Genomic DNA, 22,687 nt, shown 5'->3' with positions numbered 1-22,687 from the left:
TGGGGCTATAGCTTCCACAGTCACAGCTCCAGGAAGACTAGTCAAGAGATTGGTTGTAGCTTCTCAGAACAAGTGCTTGATATGTAGAAGGTCTAGATTTGACCCCATCCTCTCCAGGTAGAGCTGAGAAAGACTGCTACCTGAAATTTTGGGTATCCACAGCCATCATAAGTAGATAGTAGTGAAGTAGATGAATCGGTCTAACTTATATCCTGTGATAGAAAAGGCCCCAGGTGAATTTTTTTCATAATTTTGGCTGAGAGAAATACATTATCCTCCATCAAGAACAAAGCTCCCCTGTTTTGCAGGCCTATTTTGCCTATTTTGCTCTCCTCTGCTATTCCCTTTTGTTCTTCCTTTGACTCAGAATTCCTCTTGGCTGTTTCCACTTCGTATCACATGATGCAAAGCTCTATTTTATTCCCACCACTGCAAGGTCCCATTAACTTTTAATTGGTAGAGTTCTCCTGTGCCAAAATCCATGCATGCTGCTGGAAATTAGTCTATGCAGATCCGCTTACTTTGCATATTTACTCAATTTGCATGCTGCATTTTGAATCGGATGTTTGAGATTTTGCAGAATTTTTTACTTTTGAGCATGTTGTAGTATGACATCTATTTGTGGGATAGAGATCAGTAGGCAAGGAAGCATAGATAGAGATAATGTCCTGTCCTTTTTGATGATGCATTTGAAAGGCAGGGTCAAGTAATTTTCAGGGATTCAAATTCCATTTTAATCACCAGTGTTGCAAAAAGACAAACAGTCTTGTCTATGAAGAGATCTTCCACTTTGCTATGTTGCTATCAGTAGACTCCAAAAGGCTGGTTTGCAAAAAGGTGTTTCAACCACAGTTGTTAGTTAAAAGTCCTATAGGCACAGGATAAAGTCTGCTTCACAGCATGGTGGTAATTGGCTTGAGAGGAGGCAGTATTCTACCTCTCAAAATACTACATTTTGAATATGCGTGAAGTTTTGAAACTGTCTTCATTATTGTTGTTTAGCATCAGCAGTGATTTATTTATTTTGTTAATTTATAATAAACTAGCAGAGAGAAATTTTGATCAGTAACAATCTTGAAATATTAGTTTGGCTCACAGCTTTGTTGGCAGCATAAATATCAGCAGTTTAGCATCTGTTATTTTTGGAACAAAAAGAAAAGAAAAGCTTCACTCTTCTATTGGAACAACTTCAGTGGAAATACTCAAAGTAGCATACCAGTTTGCAATGAGAGTCTTTATATATGCACTACAAATTTCAAATGAAGGAAGTGTTAATCCTAAATGTGTTGTACATAAGTTCCGTCTCAACATTCCTTTCACATAATATGCTACAGCTATAAGATTACTGGAGGAACTCTTATATGGAGGGAAATTGATTTGAATTTCCCTTCCTACTCTCAAGAACAATACAATCTATTTAAAATGTGTGATTTTGTTCATATGTAGATTATGTGTCCCAAATTAAATATGGCTTCCACTACCATTTTAAAAAATGGTTTATGAAGGATGTTGAAGGCAGATGTGATCCATTGGTTCCTTTCCCTTTGGGAGTTGGCTCGTGATTTGCTTCTATTTTTAAAAAAGTCAAAAACAGTGGTGAGGAAAACTAAAAGTGAGACGTTTTATATAAGACCTACCACACCTCTTGTATTAGTGTGTTGGCCCTTATTTGCAGTTGAGTAGTCAATAGTATATTGCAGAAGATGCATAGTTGCTTTACGGGTTTCTTTTTGTTAAATTCTCTTCCACAGCAGGACACTAGGGCAGCTTTAGGAGGGGTGAAACATTAGAGCCTTCAAAAAATAGCAGATTGCTATTTGATATTCTCCATTATTTTCCTCCACCCCCATTTATATACGGTATATTGGTTCATAGGCCACAGTCACATACTTAATACGAATAAGCCTCTATGAACCCATTTAAATCCCATGGCTTGCACACTTCCCCTTCCTCCCTCTTCCCTTCTGCATGAGCAGGAGGGGAGGATCTCTGTTGAATTTAGTGTTGCTTTCAAAGAATCTCAGTTTAGCTTTGTAAATGAAGCAGGGATCCTAATTTAAAACACAAACAGCACTCTGTTTCTAAACAGGTTAATTCAAGCCATGGGTAATGAAGCTGGCTTATTTAATTAACTATTACCTGTTTAAAATGAATGCCTGGTTTTAGCATTGCATATGAACCTGGCCATAACTTGTGGGAGCAAAAAGGCAGAATGGAATATAGCAATACTCAGTCTGGAAACCACCATGGATGCTGCAGAGATTTCCTTATTTATCTGCTCAGAATTGCTCATTATCAAACTCTCTGTAGCTTGACTTGGTAAACAGTATGTGGTTTGAAGGCAAACACACCAATGTGATGGATATTTCTCAGCTGTTCCATAAGTAGTCAGCAGAATAATTTTAAACAAGTGATAATCCTTGTGGTGACCTCACAACATTGGTGTTGCTTCAGTTTACCTGGACAGGACAGGGTGAAAGTGAGGTTCATCCCCATTCTGGTAAGATGCAGGGACTTTGTTTTCAGGATGGTGTCTCGGTGGCCCCATCCAACCACATCACAGGTACTGCTTTAACCAATTACTTCCACAACATACCTAGAAACTAACAGTTCTTCTCAAAACAGAAATTGCAAATGGAGCATTCTGTGGCCGTCAACTGTAGTAAAATATAAATCGCATAAGTGCAAATCTATTTATTATTTTAAAATTTGTGTCCCATATATCTATATAAAGGTAAAGGGACCCCTGACCATTAGGTCCAGTCGTGGTCAACTCTGGGGTTGCGGCGCTCATCTCACTTTATTGGCCGAGGGAGCCGGCGTACAGCTTCCGGGTCATGTGGCCAGCATGACTAAGCTGCTTCTGGCGAACCAGAGCAGCGCACAGAAACACCGTTTACCTTCCCGCCGGAGCAGTACCTATTTATCTACTTGCAGTTTGACTGCTTTCAAACTGCTAGGTTGGCAGGATCAGGGATCGAGCAACGGGAGCTCACCCCATCGCGGGGATTCGAACCGCCGACCTTCTGATCGGCAAGTCCTAGGCTCTGTGGTTTAACCCACAGCGCCACCCGTGTCCCATATATATAAAAAAGAAGAAAAAACTTCCTCTCTTTTCCAACACATGAAAGAAACAGGACACGAAATTAATTTTGCAGATTCCAAATTGCTCTTTAACATGGAACATCACCACAAGAGAATAATCATGGAAGCCATCGAGATAGAGAAACACCCTCACAACATGAACAAGCGTGACGACACATCCCGCTTGCCAGACATCTGGAAATTAGCCCTCCCCACAAAATCTGACACCAGATCCAGAGGCACACAGAACGCCATCACCAATCAACCACACCAGACCCAAACCCAGACCCTCTCCACAGATAAATTACAGACACCATCCAGTAGCCAAACCAGGGTGGCACCTCCGGATGCTGCACCCCCCTGCAATCCCTACACAGATCTGGCTGGCACAGGCCACAAAACCACAGCTCGCCCCTATACACGAAGCCAAGCCAGAGCACAACCAAGTGCAGTACAGCCATCTTCTCAGAAAAACTCTTCACAAAGTTCAAGAGTTCAAGACACGAAGGCTTTAGCAACTAATCCACACCTAATGACCCACCTAAGTGGGATTCAGGAAATCACTCAAGAAATCACTCAAGATATCCCTCAAGTAATTAAGGAACAAAAGAAGAAAAGGCACACTAGCCTGGGAACCTCCTCTCTGCCCAGAACATTGGAGGCTATACACCACACCTCCTCAACAGTATTTATAGGAACTCAAACACTGAGATCCTGCTCTGTTCCAGTAACAAGAAGCCGAAAGCACCAGCCTGAAGATGACGAGTGAGACCTCGTCGAAACGTCGCCTAGACACCCCAACTTTTACACGGGAAGACACCCGAGGACACCAAAACCTGCATATATATATATATATATATATATATATATATACACACACACACACACACACACACACACATATATACACACATATATATATAATGGCACCCAAATCAGATAAAAACAATATAAAACAAACCTTTAAAAGAAAAGCGGTATTTGAAACAAGCTGGTAAAAAGTGGACCACTCCAGCTAAACCTCCAGGTGGAAAACCTGTCTAAATAAAAAGAGCTTTATCCATCATCAGAAAGTCACCAGAAGGTGATTTTCTGGTGTCAGATAACTTATTTTTATTTAGGCAGGTCTTACTCAGAAAGGAGTTACAAAACTAATGTTTGTGCGTTTGGGGTAAGCCATTAATTGTTTGCATTTGCTTTTTCTACAAAGCTAGCAAGCTTACAAATAATGGAGCTGACAAATGCATCTAAAAGCTAACATGGCTATAAACAATTTAGAATCTGCTGCAGAAGTAGTGTAACACAGTAAAAACATAGAGAAGCTGTAGTTTAAAATATTTGCAAATTAAGTGATACATTCTGATTTTTGACGATGCATTTCTGTTGTAGCCTAATACCAAACAAATTATTCAACACAGCATTAGAACCCTATGTTCTTTACACTCAGACCTAAATATTTTAATTGAAATTCCCATGTCCAATCCAATGCTATATACACATTTACTCAGAAATAAGTCTCACTGGCTGTGAAGGGACTTACTCCCATTTGGTCTGTAGGATTGCCAACATTTTATCTTAAAACTTGAAAGGCATTGTAAAAGATAGCACCAGCTTAAACCAGTGAGATAACAGTTTTCTCCACAATTTGACTACTCTCCTGTTGGTATCAGTCTGTCTCGAGACAATGGAAGCGTCCTCTATTGGAGACTTACAGTGCCTGCTGTGGCTGTTCTACAGACCAATATGGGAGAGGTGTGTTTTATTGCAGCTGGGTCAGGTGAGGGCATCTGATTTTACTGGGACAGGTGCACCGTGGCATTTCTTCTCTCTCTGGTCCTCCCAGCAGTAATTTCTCCTCTGCTCACTGCTGTGGATACACGACCTGACGGTTTCCAGCCAGTGTGTTCATCTGCAAGGGATTCCTACAAGGCAGGGTTTCTGTTTCCAGTCTTCATGTCACATTTGCAAACATCTTTATAACAAGTTGGTCTGCCAACTAATCTGTCTCCATATAGAATGTAACTGCAAACTTGTTTATTAGTAAAGCTGTGCAACAGGAGAAAATACATGCTTATTTTCTCTGAAATGGCTAATCTCACAGGGTCTGCAAAGGTGCTCAGTGTTCAATATATTTTAATTCATGTTGCCGCTCCTTGCCCCTGTCCTGCATGTTAATAAATAGTTCCTTCCACCACCCCTTTCTCCTTTGCCCATCCCCAACCTCTTCCTCTGACATTTTCACAGCATATTGTTTCTGTGGAACATTCCAGCAAGCAAGCCAGACGTCGCATTGACTTTTCTGAAGAAGAGGCTGAATTGGCGCCTGTAAGTTCTTAGTGGGGTCCTTACCTGTGTGTCTGTGTGTGTTAGTTTCCTCAGTGTACAGTGTATGAGAAAATTTGCAGTGCTGACTCCATTACAAGCTGCATTTACAAAGCAAGATGCAACATTCTACATCCATTCTCAGTGTTGCATCATGCTGATTCTTTTTATAAATCTGATAAATGTATGCCCTGCCGCATCAAAATTAAACTTGAAAACGATAAACAAGAAACATTCAAAATAAAGCAGCAAAATAAAGTCACAAACAGCATGAAACCAGCAGGCAACGTTAAAACGAAATGAAAATCCTAGACAGCAGCAGGTAAAACATTAAAGCTACAGAGGCAGCAACAACGAACTGAACTAAAAAGCCTGGACAAATGAAAACCGGCCCCTAAAACTTCAAAGAGTTAGGTGCTTGAGCACACACAGGTTTAGAGAGAGCATCCACACCTGAGGTGCTGCTCCTGAAAAAGGCTTGGGTCTTCTGGTGCCTGACATCAGTAGATGGGACACTTTGAGAAGGGGTCTAGATCAGGCTTCCTCAAACTCGGCCCTCCAGATGTTTTTGGCCTACAACTCCCATGATCCCTACCTAGCAAAGGCCAGTGGTCAGGGATGATGGGAATTGTAGTCTCGAAACATCTGGAGGGCTGAGGTTGAGGAAGCTTGGTATAGATGATGGGAAAGTTCATATTGGTGTAAGCAGTGCTTGAGAAAATCTATAAACCCCCATAAGGTTTCAGGGTACAGAAATACTAGGACTTCTAATCTCAGTTAAATCAACCACACTGATGGTGTGAATCAGAACTACTGTACTGTTCTGGTTAAAAAATCTATAGAAACTTAGTACAGTATCTTTGTCTTAGAATCAAATACATGGGACAAATTTGGACAATAATATCTTAGCCTAATAATTGCTTGAACTTACAAAAAAAACAAATCTTTAAAGCTCTGAGTTATATCCCTATCTGCTCTGTGCGAATGTTTTGTAATGCAGGACTAGATAAAAGAATTGTGTCTTCATTAATTATCAATTGCACAATATTGCCACCTGCTGCCTAGAATAGGCATAAAACTTATTATCAAAATTTACTGCCTCTATAAATGACTAGAATGCCTACACACACACGCTAGTTGCATACGAAGATAGAAAGAAATATATATTCTCACCTAGAGCAGTGCTTTTTGGATCATCACTCTTGCTGTCGGCTATTATACAATACTTTGATGGTTATATGGTAGTTTTACAGTTGCATGTAGAAGGAACTTCTTCATAGAAAAGAAAAGCATGTTCTGTTACAGTATCATCAGGGATACGATAAGAGAATCTCATGATAGCATAATCTTTTGCATGCCCGCTTATGGTTGGGATGGGAAAGCAGGTTGCTAACTGCTATAGCAACGTTGTATACCACTTTGAGAATATTTGGGTTGAGGGGTGATTCTAAAATGTAATAAATAATTTCAAACTGGATTTGACAATTTCTGAGTTACACTTGTAACTGTGAAAACTAGAAACTTGCTTTAAGCTATAAGAAGCTGTTCTGTCTTGTGAGTAGGTATTTGCAATTTTATAGAAAGGCTGCCTCTTATTGTTAAGTATAAGAGGCTCGTGTTTTTAATCTGAATTCTGTACCTGTGTTCAGCAACATAATGCACCAGCTACACATACTTAAAATATCATTTGAACCCTTCGACTGAATTTGCTAAGTTCAATAGGCTTTGAGAGTTTTAAACTTCATTTTAACATCTCTGTTGTTCTAGTAGGAAGCCTTACCTTTTAAGGTATATTTTGTTTCCTTGCATTAAACAATAATTTGGATTATTATAAAAACACATATGCGGCTTACATGCCAAAATAGTTTCCAAGTGGTTTACATAAAACCTTGCTTCATAGATTTCCAGGTGTCCATGTATGAATTCCTTTTTGAATGGGGTTCCAGGTCCCCCCAAAAAAGATTATGCAAGAAGACTCTTGTTTCATAGGTGATTATTTTTCTCTGTATTAGAATATCATTTGGTAAAATCAACAAAAGGAGAATCCATGTGAAGCAGGGATTCATTAGAATCATAGAATCATAGAATCATAGAGTTGGAAGAGACCACAAGGGCCATCGAGTCCAACCCCCTGCCAAGCAGGAAACACCATCAGAGTACTCCTGACATATGGTTGTCAAGCCTCTGCTTAAAGACCTCCAAAGAAGGAGACTCCACCACATTAGCCAGGGCATCCATAGTAAAAAATGCTGCATGGTGGTTGGCTGGCCTTTCTGTGTGGTTTGTAAATGGATAAAATCTATTGTAACAGAAGGCGGCTTCTGATAGCACATTGGCAGTCCACACTTTCTATCTACCTACCTACCTACCTACCTACCTACCTACCTATCTATCTATCTAATCAATCAATCCATCCATTCATTAGTTGCTTTATCTTGCCCAAACTAACCTGAAGCAACTTTCAACCAAGCAACCAATACTATAGCATTTGTCTAAAATAATTTGCTCTTCAGGGTAGCAATTTCTAATGAAAATATTTAATTTCAGCACTTGACACCAAGCCACAACCCAGTTTAATATGAGCTATACATAGCGCAAAACAAGCTGGCTTCAATGATTTCTGGCTTGCTTAAGCTAACATAGTTGGCCACAGTTACTGGTAGAAATAATACTGCAAGCTGTGATTTTAAGTAGAAGTGAATCCTCCTGAACGCCTCCCATCTATGTATGCAGGCTAAACATCCAAAACTCATTTGTCATGCACATGGCACTAAGCTATGGTTTAGTGTGGCTTGTAAAAACAACTATTGCCACTCTTACGTTGTTTTTCTCCTCATTTCTCTGTCCTTCCTCCCCTCTTGCAATGCTGTAGCTGAATGGGACCCAGAAACCTGTTGCTATTTGCAGTGGTCTGTACAGGTGCCCTCCAGTTCTCCAGATACCCTCACCCTTTTCTTGGTGAGGAAGGGACTGTCTTGTTCTAGCCATTCCAGGGGTGGATCTACACCGGTGGGGGGGCACACGCTATAAATAAGTCAGAAATTAGATATAACAAATAAACAAAAAACCTACGGAAAAGCACATATAAAAAATTCCTTCTCTCTGGCACCATCTGGTGTTGCATGTTTATAGCGCATTCAGATCGTTGTTTCTTTCCTAATGTAGGTGAGTCTCAGGTTTCTAGAAGAGCACAGAACACCACAACTCAACTCTATCCAAAACATCTTAGCATAGCTAAGAAACCAAATGAAGCCAAAGGTGGTGGTATGATTAACAATAGCAAAATCAGAGACTGCACATGGTTGAAAAATCATCCTCAAAGTCCTGCAGTGAACAGATACTATGACTTTATACAGTTGTAAGACACCTTGAATGGTGCATGGTCACTAGAAGAGTGAGTTAGAATTTTAAATAAAATAGACTTTAGCCTTTGCTCTGTTCTATGAATCAAAATAGTTTGACTAGGTTTATGAAACAGATTTATTTTGTGTGTTCAAACCTCATCTTGGCTTAGCTCAGTGTGTGCCCAGCAGCTACAGATAAGGTTTACATAACAACCACCTAAATCTGTGGTTTAACTGCGCTGACAAAAAACTGCAGCTATGATGGGATCAAAGGATTGTGAGGATGAACCCTGTGTATCTACTACATTCAGTCACCTTTTACAGAAGAGGAACATCTCACAATTGGTTCTAGGTGAATCCTGCCATAGAGCAGGGACAACCCAAGGACTTGGAAGAGGTTTCCATAATAGTGTGGCATCATAAAGGTGAAAACAGTCAAAACTGGGTGGCGCCTTGTAGTCCACTACCACAAAAGTCATTGCTACTGACCTGTCCTTTCTTTAATAAACCTTTGAACGACCAAAGTGTTTTCATGGCTTGCTTTGTTGTAATGCACCAGTCAGTTGAGAAGTCTGGTGTGTTGAGACACACCTGGCAAATGTGTGAAAATGTGTCGCTTTTATAATATTATTAAGCAGCTTTGAATGCAAGACGAAGTTTTCAGCCTGTATTAATATTCTTAATTGGTCAAACAGGATGCACTGATATCAAGTTAATAGTTAATTCTGTGATACTTTTGTAGAATTGCTAACAATAGGGCACGCAAAATGAGAATTGGCCACGGATTTTAAAAAAAAGGAGTTTTGCAAACATGCAAAAAGTATATATCCTGATCACTCACTTGCCTATTTGCAGCTTACAATACATCTGGAACTATTATTGAAGTGCTTCTGATGTAAAGAGGAAAAGTTGCACCTGTCTGCTGCTAATCATACACTATAAAATTACTGTACTGACTTTCTTTTTGACTTAATTTCTTTCTTTCTTTTCTTTTCTGCACAAGCATTCCTATTTGGACAGGGAAACCTCCCTTCTTCTGAGAAACATTGCAGGAAAGCCTTCTCATTTGCTGACCAAGGTGATACTACTATTTCCCCCTTGCATGTGACCATTTCCTGGTAGATAGAATGGCATTCATAGAATGGCATTCTTGGTTGATTTTTGTGTGTGTGAATTTGGACTTTGCTTCCAGTAGCTTGTGGTGGTTGAGAGAATGACTTTTCCTCTGGTTGGAGCAGAGGCACTTCGTTTTAAAATACCTTTGGATGAAGACGGCCGGAATTATTCAGACGTCCTTTCCTAAAATCAGTCTATTACAAACTAAGATATTTCAAAGGATGCCCTCAGAGCAGTAGGGCATGTTAAGATGCTCATTGTCCATGTTGCCAAAAATCAGTTGAAATTGAAAATTTAGGAAAACATCAAAAATATCAAATTCATGTTTACCTGTTTACTTTTGATTTCTCTCTCTCCATAATAACCTTGGAAAGAGCATTTCTAGTAGCTGACCTCGTCATAGTCAATGGGTTCCCTCCACTCCCGAAATTTGCAACCTGCACTATTTCCATCCTCAGAATAAAAATACTGAAATTAGTACGTTTAAGTATAAACTGTTTGCTCCAGTTATGTGGTTCTTTCTAAACCCAGTTTTTGAATCTTTCCAAAAAAATTAATTTTTTTTGGCGGTGTGGCAAATTAAAGTTTAAAAGGCAGGGAACATGACTGAGAGCCACAAGGTAAGAAGTGAACCCAGGCTTCACCCCCTACCCTAAATTTGTTTTCTATCATTAGCTCTTCATTCTTCTTCTGAAAACCAAATTCACAATTGCAGCAGAAAATTGTTTCTTAATTAAAGCCATAAATATCCATTGAGTGGATAACTCAATCTCTGGGTTGTGGGTTCAAGCCCCATGTTGGGCAAAAGACTGGTTGAACTAGATGACCATGGTTGTGCCTTCCAACTCTACAGTTCTGTGATTCTGTGATCCTTGGATGAAGGGTGGTATATCAATTTAATAAATAATAGTAAAATCAGATGTTATCCAGATTCCATACAAAACTTGTATGTTGAAACTTGCATAGCACATAACCTTCAACTACTGTAGGTTCCTAACAATTGATTTAAGAAAATGCAAATAAGGCACTGTCATGCTTCTAACCCATTTCCCCATTCTTTTGTAAATTATTATTACAGTAGAAAACCATAATTCCTCAGCTGCTCCTGATTCCTGTTTATCAACAGGTGAAGGCTGCTTATGGATGCATGATTAAAATCAATTAAGCAGCAAAGCTATAAATAAAATCATGATTGATTAGATGAAAAACATTTTATTTTAATTCTTCTAGAGCAGCCTTTGCCAAGCTTGAGTCTACGGATGTTGTCTTGCTACAACCCAACTCATCCTTGACCTGGCCATGCTAGCTGAGTCTGGTGGGGTTTGTAATCCAACAGCATATAGGAACCTACGACTTGGGAAAGCTGTTCTAGAGAGAAAAGGGCACCACTTGGCTTGGTGAGGGAAAGTTTTTGATAGGATGTGAGTGATTACTGTTGGTGATTACATAAAGTTTTGTCGATACTTGCTAGAAAGATAGAAAAACTAAAATTGTAGGGAGATTTAGTAATGAATTTGCAAAGCGACATACTCAAAATAACTTGAAGCAACTGGGAAAAATGAGAACCTCAATATCTGTGCTGCTTCTTTGATGCTTTCAAATTGAAAGACCTAGTTCAGATGTCATGGGAAACCATAATTTCCTGCCACGTGAACAAGCCACAGCCTAACACACTCTTCTTTTGACTTGTCTTTCACAGGAGCAGGAAGTTGGCAGCTTCTGTTCCCATTTTAAAGATAAAGACAGTTCTCTGTGACATCCCAACTGTGGTTTGCAAGAACCAGTTGGGATGAAACTTCCCCATTTTCAGATCTCTTCCCCATTCTCATTATCCGTAGTTTAAACAGATTGCAGTTCCCTGCATTTGGACAAGAAACTATAGTTGGCTTAAAAACAGGAAGTGAAAGTTTTCAGTGTTCTCCTGGCACTCAAAAGGAAGAGGACAAGTGCCCAAGGGTTGCTGTATCTTTATTTACAAATGAGAAAACCATGATTTCTCACTGCTTCTGGAACCAGGCCAAAGTGAGCTTGCGACTCGTTGCAAATTAGCACTGCAAGTTAGCTAAGAAAACCAAGAAGTGGAAACCACAAATCTATAAATTTTGCTTATGTTTGATATATTCTCTGTGATGGAGACAAGTCCCTGCCATTTGATCTTGCTGGCTAGATGGCAGTTCCAGCAGGGTGGTTTAATCAGTTCTGGTTAGATATGCTATCATCTTACCACAATAGGCAAGAGGTTGGCTGTGACATTCTACAAGAATAGCTCCCAAATAACCTTAGAGGTATAGCACCACATAAGACCATGTTACAGTAATCTATTCTAGAGGGCACAAAAGCATGAATGATCCATTCCTAACCGGAGACTCAACTAATGTAGAGTTGCTACTCCTGGTCATGGCCGCTGCCTGTTTTAAGGAGACTCTTTAGACTGCTCAGAAGCTGATCCACTTCACCAGAGCGCCTGGCTTCCCCACCAACATTATCCACCTTCTTAAAATTTAGCTTTTGCTTGCAAACAAGCTATAGATAACATTAGCATTCTTGACAATGTATTACTGCTTATTCGCACCACCCTTCAGTCTCTGAATTTGCTGCTGTTTGCAATCGCAATTTCAATGTGTAACTAAAGCCAAATTTGTTTGGAAGATATTAACCATAGGGTGATGAATGATAAGTATTGACGAAATAGTCTTAAAATCTGATGTGTTAATGCTTTATAGTGGAACGAATAGTTTTTCCTGGAATAATGAAAACTGCCCTCAGGAAATACAGTGCCTGCCCTGGTATATCAACAGATTTAGTACAACATCCTAGGCTAGCTTAGATGTCCAGAATTGGCTGCATAGTTAGTGGATCAGTAAGATAATACTCTTCTCTGCAATGAGGAATTAAATACCATTACCACAATTAGCAAAGATAATTAGCGCACTGTCACTTTGTAGCAAATTGAACTAGCAGTCCAGAACAAAAGTCATTTTCTGCTACTTCACAATCTCTGGTTCAGAAATCTTTCTTTTTTTAACCCATGCAACTTAAGTAGTGGCACAGTTTAAAACTGTGTTTTAACAAAACATTTCAATGCTTGTTCTTGCATGCCTATGGAGTAAAAAAAAAAGAAAAAAGAAAGCTCAATGAAAATGTTGATTCACTAAGCTGCTAGTTTGCTGTGGAAGCCTCCTATGTTTAAGAAGCATTTTCTCTTTTGAATATATGCCTAGAAGCAATTATTTATGGCATCTATTTTAACAATGTTGTAAATTGAACTATTATTTTTTAAAAACATTACCTTCTAGTGATGGAGTTTTATGTCCTGTGTTTTCTGAGTTGGTAAAATAATAAAGTCGTAACTGGCTACCTGTAACCATGCACCCCTAAAGAGTTGGATCTGTTTCAAGAGAAAATACTGTGTAGTATCATCTAAGAAGAAAGTTTGGAGCAGCAGAATAGAAGTTAACAGTCCATTGTAGAATTAATAGCTTTGTATTGAATATCAGATCTTTTGAATTATCAGCCATTTATAGTTAATGGGCAGTATCCAAAGAACGGCATAAAGCAGAGCTTTCCAGACTGTGTGTCACAACATGTTAATGTGTCATTTGCACTGTGTAGGTATGTCACACGGATGGTCCCTGTGCTCCTCCCAGGGGTGGAAAGGGGTTTGTTTAAGCTCCGGTTTGCTAGTAAAACTGAATTACTGTGTCATAAAATGATGCATGTCTTTTAAAAGTGTGTCATCGACATGCAAAGTTTGGAAAGCTCTGGCATAGAGTTAAACCAAGGGGCTTCTGCTAGGCCAGTAGAAGTTTTCATTTTTTTTTTTTTTTTTAAGTGCTGGTTCCCTGGACCAGATTAGTCAACCAGGTTCCCTCTAGATGTTGGAATGCATCTCCCATCATCCCTGAGTGTTGTCCATGCTGGCTTGGATTGATGAGAGTTGGAATCCAGCAACACACGAGGGGCTCTCTGCGGGCTACCCTTGCCCTACAATCACAGCTGGTTGTGAACCTCCCCTAAACTTCACACTCAGTTTTGGTAGATGAGAAATGAGGCTCAATTCCATTTCGATTCATGGAACAGATTTCATAGTTGCTTTGATTTTGGCACTGTTTAGCACAAGCCATGCTAATAAAAGAACTTGGAAAGCATCCCTGCATAAGTAGTAATTAGACATATATTTACATTGTTCATTCTTGCATCTCAGTGCCTAAGAAATAACTTGGCCAAAGGATAAAAGAGACCTTTTGACATATTTTGGCATCTTTAGTAAGTTTTGGTTTACAAAACTGCAAGCACAATTCTGGAGTTGGAAGTTTTTTCTTAGCTTAGTTAGGGGAGAATACTGCAAAACAGGGTGCTTTTTAGTAGGGGTGTGCATGGATCCCATTCTTGGGCTTTCATGTATACAGTCATACCTCGGGTTAAAGACGCTTCAGGTTGAGCGTTTTCAGGTTGCATCCCGCAGCAACCCGGAAGTAACGGAACGGGTTACTTCTGGGTTTCGCCGCATGCGCAGACGCGGCAAATCAGGACCCGCAGATGCGGGTTGCGTTCTGCTCAGGTTGCGAACGGGGCTTCGGAACGGATCCCATTCACAACCAGAGGTACCACTGTATCTGCATTTTTTAAAAAAAAAAATCCAATGTGTTTGAATTGCTCTGTGGTCTCTGGACTTCAAACTGTCGTGCAAGTTTGAAGCCACTCTGAAATGATGAAATGAAGCTCTCCCATTTTCTGTACACTATGAAGGGGGATCTAAAACTGCCAGCAGAGTTCCGAAGATTTCTGGGTGATTGCTTTTCGTTAAGCAATGTACATTTGAACCTTAAAAAGTTTGTAACTTTTTAAAAACTCTTCCACTACTGTGCTTTAACATTTTAAATAAATAATAATAATCAGAGATCTTCAGCACTCTACTGACTTGGACAGCCTTGCTTCTTGAAAAGCTAGGTGAACACTCATATATAGAAAAACATAGAGCTAAAAGGGACAGAAGAATATGCAAGCAACTTGAGGCATTGTGGAGGCCCTGATCTGACTGGGGTGGGTGTGCTATTTGGCCTGCACACTTGTTAGTGATAATGCTTACACTTTGGTTTTACTTCTACAGTACCTTCTTTCAAAACACTTTCCATCTTTCTAAACCATGAAATACATTTCACTGGTCCTAGTAAGCACAAAGCAAGTTTATTGATTTATATTAAAACTGTATCCTAACCTTCCTCCACAAGGAGCCCAGGGCATAAATTAATTGTATTAATTGAATACAGTTTAAAATAAAATAAAGCATAATTTGAAACAGTTAAAAACAATAAAATAGAGTTTGTTTAAAAACCCTACAACAATTTTAAAGAAATTTATGTCTTCAAAAAATTGACAGTATCATTCCCCCCAAAGATCATCTGAGGTGCAGAATGAAGAACTGGAATTTATCCAGATTTAAGAGGCAGTTCAGCATGTGACCTGCTTTCACCCTACCCACCATGTTAATTGACGTGGAGACTTATTTTAGGCAAAAAGCCAGAAGTCATGCCAGCATGTGGGTCCCAAAAGAGGAGTGGTCGCACCAATTTTTGTATCTTCTCTTTCTCAAATAACGGCAGAGCCCACCAGTCCTGTTATATGCCACCCACTGTCGATTCGTTTTTAAGGTGCTTGCCATTCTCTGATTTGTGGGTTGTGCTCAGTGCTGTAAACCAGTTGGGAGGCAGTTTTTGTGTGTGGCATGGCTTGCTGGTTGCTAAATGCCGTGTTAACTTTTCTTGTAGCAACTCATTACAGCGGTGCCCCGCAAGACGAAATTAATTCGTTCTGCGAGTTTTTTCATTCTACAAGTTTTTTCGTCTTGCGAAGCACCAATGTGTATTGACGGTTTCCCATAGGAATGCATTGGCGGTTTAAAAAAAAAAGGCACAAGACGTTCCGTCTTGCGAAGCACCTCAGAAAACGGAAAACTCTTTCGTCTTGCGAGTTTTTCGTCTTCCGGGGCATTCGTCTTGCGGGGCACCACTGTATAGGATTCAGTAAATTGTCTCAAGATGGAAGGCTTGGTTTTCTTTATTTGCAACCGTTCTTAAAAAATATTTCTCATTGAATGAACTGGGAGATAAAAGACTTGACCCTTCAGCTGGAGTGCTCCTTATTTGACACTTTTCCCAGTTGTCAGCTGGGCTCCTCAAATCATTTAGCAGACGTGTAGCTGCCTTTTCGAAAGCACAGTTTGGTCTGCTTGTGCAGATCAGGTGTGCGTACATTTCTACATATGCTGCAAATCGTACAGTGGGCTATAATTCTTATTTGCTAAGGAAAAGTTGCTGCCTGGTCCACCTCATTTCAAGTTTTGTGTGCCTCCTGGCACTCAGCATAGAATTTGAGCCTCCCTCTGTTTCAATTCAAGGCTCCAGGACTGAACTTTCCAATAAGTCCCTTGTCTCAGGAAGCTTTGCATTTGCAGCACGTGTGTTTTAGTACATATTTTGAGAGGTGGCTTATGGGGCTCTTTTTAATGGAAATCGGAAAATAAGCATAAGCTTTTTATAAGTTCTCTCTGTCTTGCCAGTGCTTCCAACCTTTCATAATTAAGTTGCTAACCTTCAATATTTGCTTCCATTTATAGCCTTGTCTTTTTCTGTGTAAAGCCGCTGGTCCTTCTAATGGCTTTTTGCTTGTGTTATTAGTAGACAGAAGAAAAGGAGACATGCAAAAGTAGGCCAGTCTAATCTAATCATAACAGTCTCTTGAAATAGTTACTGGTTATAAGCTATAACTTGTCATGTGCAAGAGCCGATCTAACTGGGTTTGACTTCCTAGATAGGACGGCCAATAGCTATATAGTTTGAGACCAAATGAAAATATGACCCTACAACCAATGTGAAACCGTGGGTATTTAAGTGAGTTAAGGGAGGACTACAGTTGTTCCCTAGGGACGTGGGTGGCGCTGTGGGTTAAGCCGCAGAGCCTAGGACTTGCAGATCAGAAGGTTGGCGGTTCAAATCCCCGCGACGGGGTGAGCTCCTGTTGCTCCGGCCCTGCTCCTGCCCACCTAGCAGTTCAAAAGCACATCAGAGTGCAAGTAGATAAATAGGTACCACTCCGGTGGGAAGGTAAACGGTGTTTCCGTGCGCTGCTCTGGTTCGCCAGAAGCGGCTTAGTCATGCTGGCCACATGACCCGGAAACTGTACGCCGGTTCCCTCGGCCAATAAAGCGAGATGAGCGCCGCAACCCCAGAGTCGGCCACGACTGGACCTAATGGTCAGGGGTCCCTTTACCTTTACCTACAGTTGTTCCTGGGTGTTTAAATCACCCCATCACCCCCCCCCCCCCAAAGGCAACAACATTTAGATGCTTGCAAGAGTTATACTTCAAAAGTTCCACTCCGGTTTTACTTTTCAAGCTGCATGAAACCATCTAAGGAAGGTCCTTAAACCAGCTTAATAACCTTCTTTGTGTCTTGCTTAAGTGGCTATTCAAATAACGTTTCAGGCCTCATTTATTATTGCTGTTATCATCTTACTTGTTACTTTCATTGAAGATGGTTGTAATGCTGGTGAACCAAGGCCGTTGCTGTTAGCAGCTGTTGCCTTTTTCACCGCTTTTTGTAGAACAGACTGAAAATGACGATGCTGAATGTAGCTACATGTGACTAGGAGAAAATCCATATATAGAAGAGCTTTCTCGGGAGGATGAAATGCGCAGCACAAATGCCACTGCGTAGAAAAATGTGCAGCTGCTTAGGTCAGGTGAAACTAACTTGAATGGCACATGTCTTTTTATCAAGAAGGGAATGATGAATTTGTGTTGGTGGTATCATTCACAGTAAAGGTAAAGGTACCCCTGCCCGTACGGGCCAGTCTTGCCAGACTCTAGGGTTGTGCGCTCATCTCACTCTATAGGCCGCAGACACTTCCGGGTCACGTGGCCAGCGTGACAAAGCTGCTCCGGCGAGCCAGCGCAGCACACGGAACGCCGTTTACCTTCCTGCCGGAGTGGTATCTATTTATCTACTTGCACTTTGACATGCTTTCGAACTGCTAGGTTGGCAGGCGCTGGGACCGAACGACGGGAGTGCACCCCACTGTGGGGATTCGAACCGCCGACCATGTGATCGGCAAGTCCTAGGCGCTGAGGTTTTACCCACAGCGCCACCCGCGTCCCTTATTCACAGTAGAGAAAAGTAATTTTGAAACAGGAAAACTCTTAGTAGGATTCCATGTTCTTTATATATAGATGGAAGAACCATTAAAGAACTTGTAGCTGGGTATTGTTGGAGGGTGCTGCAATAGTAAGAATAGGATAAGAAGCATAAAAAATAATGAAAATACCAGGTGAGAAAAATGGTGAGTTAAGGAAATGACAAATAGTAGTTTGTTTTAAGTGGTTCCACTATAGCAGGCATAGGCAAACTCAGCCCTCCAGATGTTTTGGGACTACAACTCCCATCATCCCTAGCTAACAGGACCAGTGGTCAGGGATGATGGGAATTATAGTCTCAAAACATCTGAAGGGCTGAGTTTGCCTGTGCCTGTACTAGACGTTATCATACTGTTTTAGTTGAGTGATTGCTGCCTCTGGGTAATCAGTATTCAAAGGTTTTTCAGTGGTTTAAGCTTTGCTTAGTGTTGGTTAAACAAACTTTTCTTCTCCCACAGGAGGAACAGGCTGCTAAGCTAAAGGCTGAAAAGATCAGGGTTGCTTTAGAGAAGATTAAAGAAGCACAAGTTAAAAAGGTAAACTATAGTTCTTGCATTATCCAAAGTCAGTCTTGATATATTGTGGAGGTCTGTTTTGAAATGTTTGTTCCCTGTTGAGGAATGCATACATATGGTATAAATATTTTCCCCTGTGGTTGTATTCACAACATCGTGTATTTTTCTAGCGTGATATTCTCATCTGGTTTGCATTTGTATCACATCCTAGTTGATTAGTTCTCAAATTCTGAATAGAGTAGTGTAAAGGGGAGTCCCTAAAGATGTCTTAAATTTTAACACATTTTGCAACCAAGTACCACTGTAGTATGTCTACAAAATGAAAACTAAAAAGGCGCAAGCTAGCTTGTTATCTTGTTTTACTGAGAGATAACAGTAAGGAAATGCGTGTAATTCCATGAATTTTTGACTTGACGTCTTTCTTAGTTTGCAGTTACTTAACTTGCTCTTGAATTCCACTGAAATCAACAGGAGAATTGGTGTTATTCACAGAATAGCAACTTATTAAGCCAAAAATGTTGGCTAGTTGCAAGGTTAATTCAGATTGCCATTTTATAGCCTTTTAAAGCTAATTGATAACAACATAGGACTAATTAGAAAAACGTCAACATGAACATGTTAGCATTTACTTTTCTGTTTTCAACTTCTGTCTGGCTGATTTAACTCCGTCTCCTTCTGTCTACATACAGCTTGTAATCAGAGTCCACATGTCAGATGACAGCTCCAAAACAATGATGGTCGATGAACGACAGACAGTAAGACAAGTGCTGGACAACTTAATGGACAAGTCCCACTGTGGTTTTAGCTTAGACTGGTCTTTGGTAGAAACCATCTCAGAATTACAAATGGGTTAGTAAAGCTTGAAATACAGCTTCTTCCTGTCTCTTGCTCCGAGCGGATGCAGAATTTTACCGATACGTGGTCCTGTTTTAGAACTCTTTGCTAACTTGCTCTGTATTCACAATCTCAGGTATTTGAGTTTTCAGCTTCCAAACTATGTGTTACAACGTCTCAGGGATCTAAGACTTTTAGTGAAGGGCCTGACGTTGTACTTTTTGTGATCTCTTAGTAAAAACCTATGGAATTACTGGATGCGCTTAATGTGGCTATTCCTCATAATTGCATGTGGAAAATACTATGGCAAAAAAGTCAAGAAAACAAACCCCGTTCCATTGCTCTTCCTAAGTCTGTAAACCCCATTTTTAGATTATAGGCCCAAGGGCAGGGACTATCTTACTACTGATTTCGGTAATCCTCTTCAGGAGTCTTGCTGGCTTAAATTAAATAGGATTACAATCATCGTTTGTTTATATTGCCCACGTTTGCATGTCCTGATAAGCAGGATTCCTGGCTAATGATGACACATATATATCAGATATATTTAAGCATGTCATTACTGCTTTTTGTCATGAGTCAGCAAACCATTGACACCCCCCCCACCAAAAAAACCCCCACTCCTGTGTTTATAGCTTAGAATATTTATTATGTGATTTGTTTATTACGCAGAGAGAATCTTTGAAGACCATGAAAACTTGGTAGAAAACCTCCTCAACTGGACAAGAGACAGTCAAAATAAACTTATGTTTGTAGAACGTATAGAAAAATATGCACTTTTCAAAAATCCCCAGGTGAGTCTATTGCTTCCCCCCCCCCTGCATCTGAGCACCTTTCTGACACTTACTATATTTTAATATATGAAACACAAATTATACACACAGTAGTGGAAATATCTCTCTTTAATAAAGTTTAACTGAAATACATACACAGAATAAACCTCTGCATATACATTTCTCAGTCGTGTGGCTGTTACATTCATTTTTAACTATGAAAAGCAGGGGGGATGGGCCTACTTTGCTAAATAGTCCATAAATGACCATATTCTGGGGAAGATTCCCTTCCTGTGTTCTACTGTGGTACCTCAGGTTAAGAACTTACCATATTTTTCGCTCTATAACACGCACCCAACCATAACACGCACGTAGTTTTTAGAGGAGGAAAATCCGTAGGCATGCCACCCGCAGGCATTCCCTCCATAACCCGCACAGACATTTCCCCTTACTTTCTAGGAGGAAAAAAGTGAGTGTTATGGTGCAAAAAATACGGTAATTCGTTCTGGAGGTCTGTTCTTAACCTGAAACTGTTCTTAACCTGAAGCACCACTTTAGCTAACGGGGCCTCCTGCTGCTGCTGCCGCGCCGCCGCCACACAATTTCTGTTCTCATCCTGAAGCAAGTTCTTAACCCGAGGTACTATTTCTGGGTTACCAGAGTCTGTAACCTGAAGCGTCTGTAACCCAAGGTACCACTGTATTGGTATAAAGTCAATAAAGTCCCACAATATTCTAACAAAAGACCAGAGTCCAATATGCTTCATCTGTTTGGATACCCAAGTCATGTTCCCAGATTTGTCTAGCCCCCCTGAACTTTCAGAATTTAATAGTGATCAGTAAATATTTGAAACATGACTCTTTGAGCTTGAGGTATAATCAGTTAACAATCTTTCAAGCACAGTCATACCTTGGGTTGAATACGCTTCGAGTTGTGCACGTTCGAGTTGTGCTCCGCGGCAACCCGGAAGTAACGGAGCCCGTGACTTCCTGGTTTCGCCGCTTGCGCATGTGCAGATGCTCAAAATGATGTCACGCACATGCGCAGAAGCAGCGAAAAGCGACACGCGTGTGCGCGCATAAACGCACCGGCGCTAGTTACTTTTAACTCTAGGTGCGAACGGAGCTCCAGAACGGATCCCGTTCGTATCTAGAGGTACCACTGTAAAAAGTAAAAAGTTTTTTGGATACTATACATGAAGAAACAAAAACGATGCTTAGGAGCCCTATAGAAAAGAAACCCGAAGCTTACCTATTGGGACTATTGGGAAAAGATATCCCACAAGAAAAGAAAGTAAATTTTTTTATACGCTACAGCAGCTGCCAGAACAGTACTAGCCAGTAAATGGAAAAGCAAAACAGTTCCCTCCAAAGTGGATTGGATATGTACAATGAGTGATTATATACAATTGGCAAAATTAACAGCAGCCATAAGGTCACAGTCAAACCAAAAGCTAAGATCAGAATAGAAATGCTTTGAAGAATATATAGAAAAACACTGTTCACAAAAGAATATGTTGATATGCATAGATTAAGATTGTAGAGTTTAAAAGAAGAATGAAGTTTGGAAGGAGACATGAAAGATAATTTAGATAAGGAATGCAATGTTAATATTTAATATAATATATAATAGAAATCAGGACGTGGTAGAGGGGAGTCAAGGGTGGGTGGTGGGTGTTATGTATGTAATGTTATATATTGGTTTATTTATATTTCTTTTTGTTTCCTTTTTTCTTCTTTGTATTCTTTTGTATTACTTAAAATAAAAATTCAAAAAAAAAACTTTTTAAAAAACAGTCTTTCAAATCTGGACAAGTTTATTATTGCACATTGCCTAACATTTGGTTTCACCAAGAAGGTTCAAATCTGTCCCCAAGGAAGCCATGAAAATGGTGTGACTTCTTGCCTCTTTGATCTCTTCTGCAGCACCTTTCTCGTAAAAGACGCAGACCATTTATAAAATCTTGGAGCACCAGAGTCTATGTCTGTTGAAAAAGAGGGGATGATCTCTGGGACTAAAACGACAGTTCTCTTTGACGGAACTTTAAGCATTACTTTTGCAAATCTCTTATTTAACCACTCTGAGGATTGAAATTTATGTTCGTAAAATGAGTGAACAAAAAGCAGAGCCCTGGCAGCCTCCCCAGACTCCAATTTTACCCATTGTCTGTCCTCAGCCACAATGGGAGCCATGTGACTTATATGTTTAGTCTTACAAAAGAGAGCTATTGGACATTCCCCAGTCCTCTTCACTTGCTGGCTTGTATATAAGAGCCTTCAAAATTTGGGGTATTCTTGAGCCAAACGCATACTGGTGTACTTTTTTTTTTGCAATTTCTTTATCTGTTGTAAGGAGCATTTGAAATAAACAGAGTTGTTTAAGGAAGGGCGGTTTTTCTCAAATGCTACCAAGTTTTCCCATCCTTTTTCACGGTTTGCCATAAAAGCAACTTTGTTTACATTTATAGATATTTGAATGCAAATGGTGAAAATTATGGTAACGTGTAGG

The 22,687-nt window shown here is 40.1% G+C and overlaps 1 protein-coding gene and 1 long non-coding RNA gene across 6 annotated transcripts in view; both read left to right on the top strand.

The window, feature by feature from the left end:
• Positions 1–22,687, top strand: part of RAPH1 (Ras association (RalGDS/AF-6) and pleckstrin homology domains 1) — a 73,345-nt gene that overhangs the window by 40,829 nt on the left and 9,829 nt on the right. For 2 of the 5 annotated variants that reach the window (XM_083405812.1, XM_083405816.1), the window contains exons 5-9: positions 5,329–5,409; positions 9,754–9,828; positions 18,516–18,593; positions 19,262–19,421; positions 20,079–20,200. In XM_083405812.1, coding sequence (XP_083261938.1) covers positions 5,329–5,409; positions 9,754–9,828; positions 18,516–18,593; positions 19,262–19,421; positions 20,079–20,200 — 516 coding nt within the window. The remainder of the gene's footprint in view (positions 1–5,328; positions 5,410–9,753; positions 9,829–18,515; positions 18,594–19,261; positions 19,422–20,078; positions 20,201–22,687) is intronic. The other 3 variants (XM_083405813.1, XM_083405814.1, XM_083405815.1) reach the window with 3 other exon arrangements.
• LOC310665402 lies at positions 16,692–18,065 on the top strand. The gene is made up of 3 exons (XR_014505456.1): positions 16,692–16,777; positions 17,148–17,688; positions 18,037–18,065. It is a non-coding gene; the product is annotated as an uncharacterized lncRNA (long non-coding RNA).

This window comes from Podarcis tiliguerta (genome assembly GCF_965153285.1).
Source record: "Podarcis tiliguerta genome assembly, chromosome: 1".
In the NCBI taxonomy this organism is placed as follows: Eukaryota; Metazoa; Chordata; class Lepidosauria; order Squamata; family Lacertidae; genus Podarcis; species Podarcis tiliguerta.
This window is presented reverse-complemented; position numbering and strand designations above follow the sequence as displayed.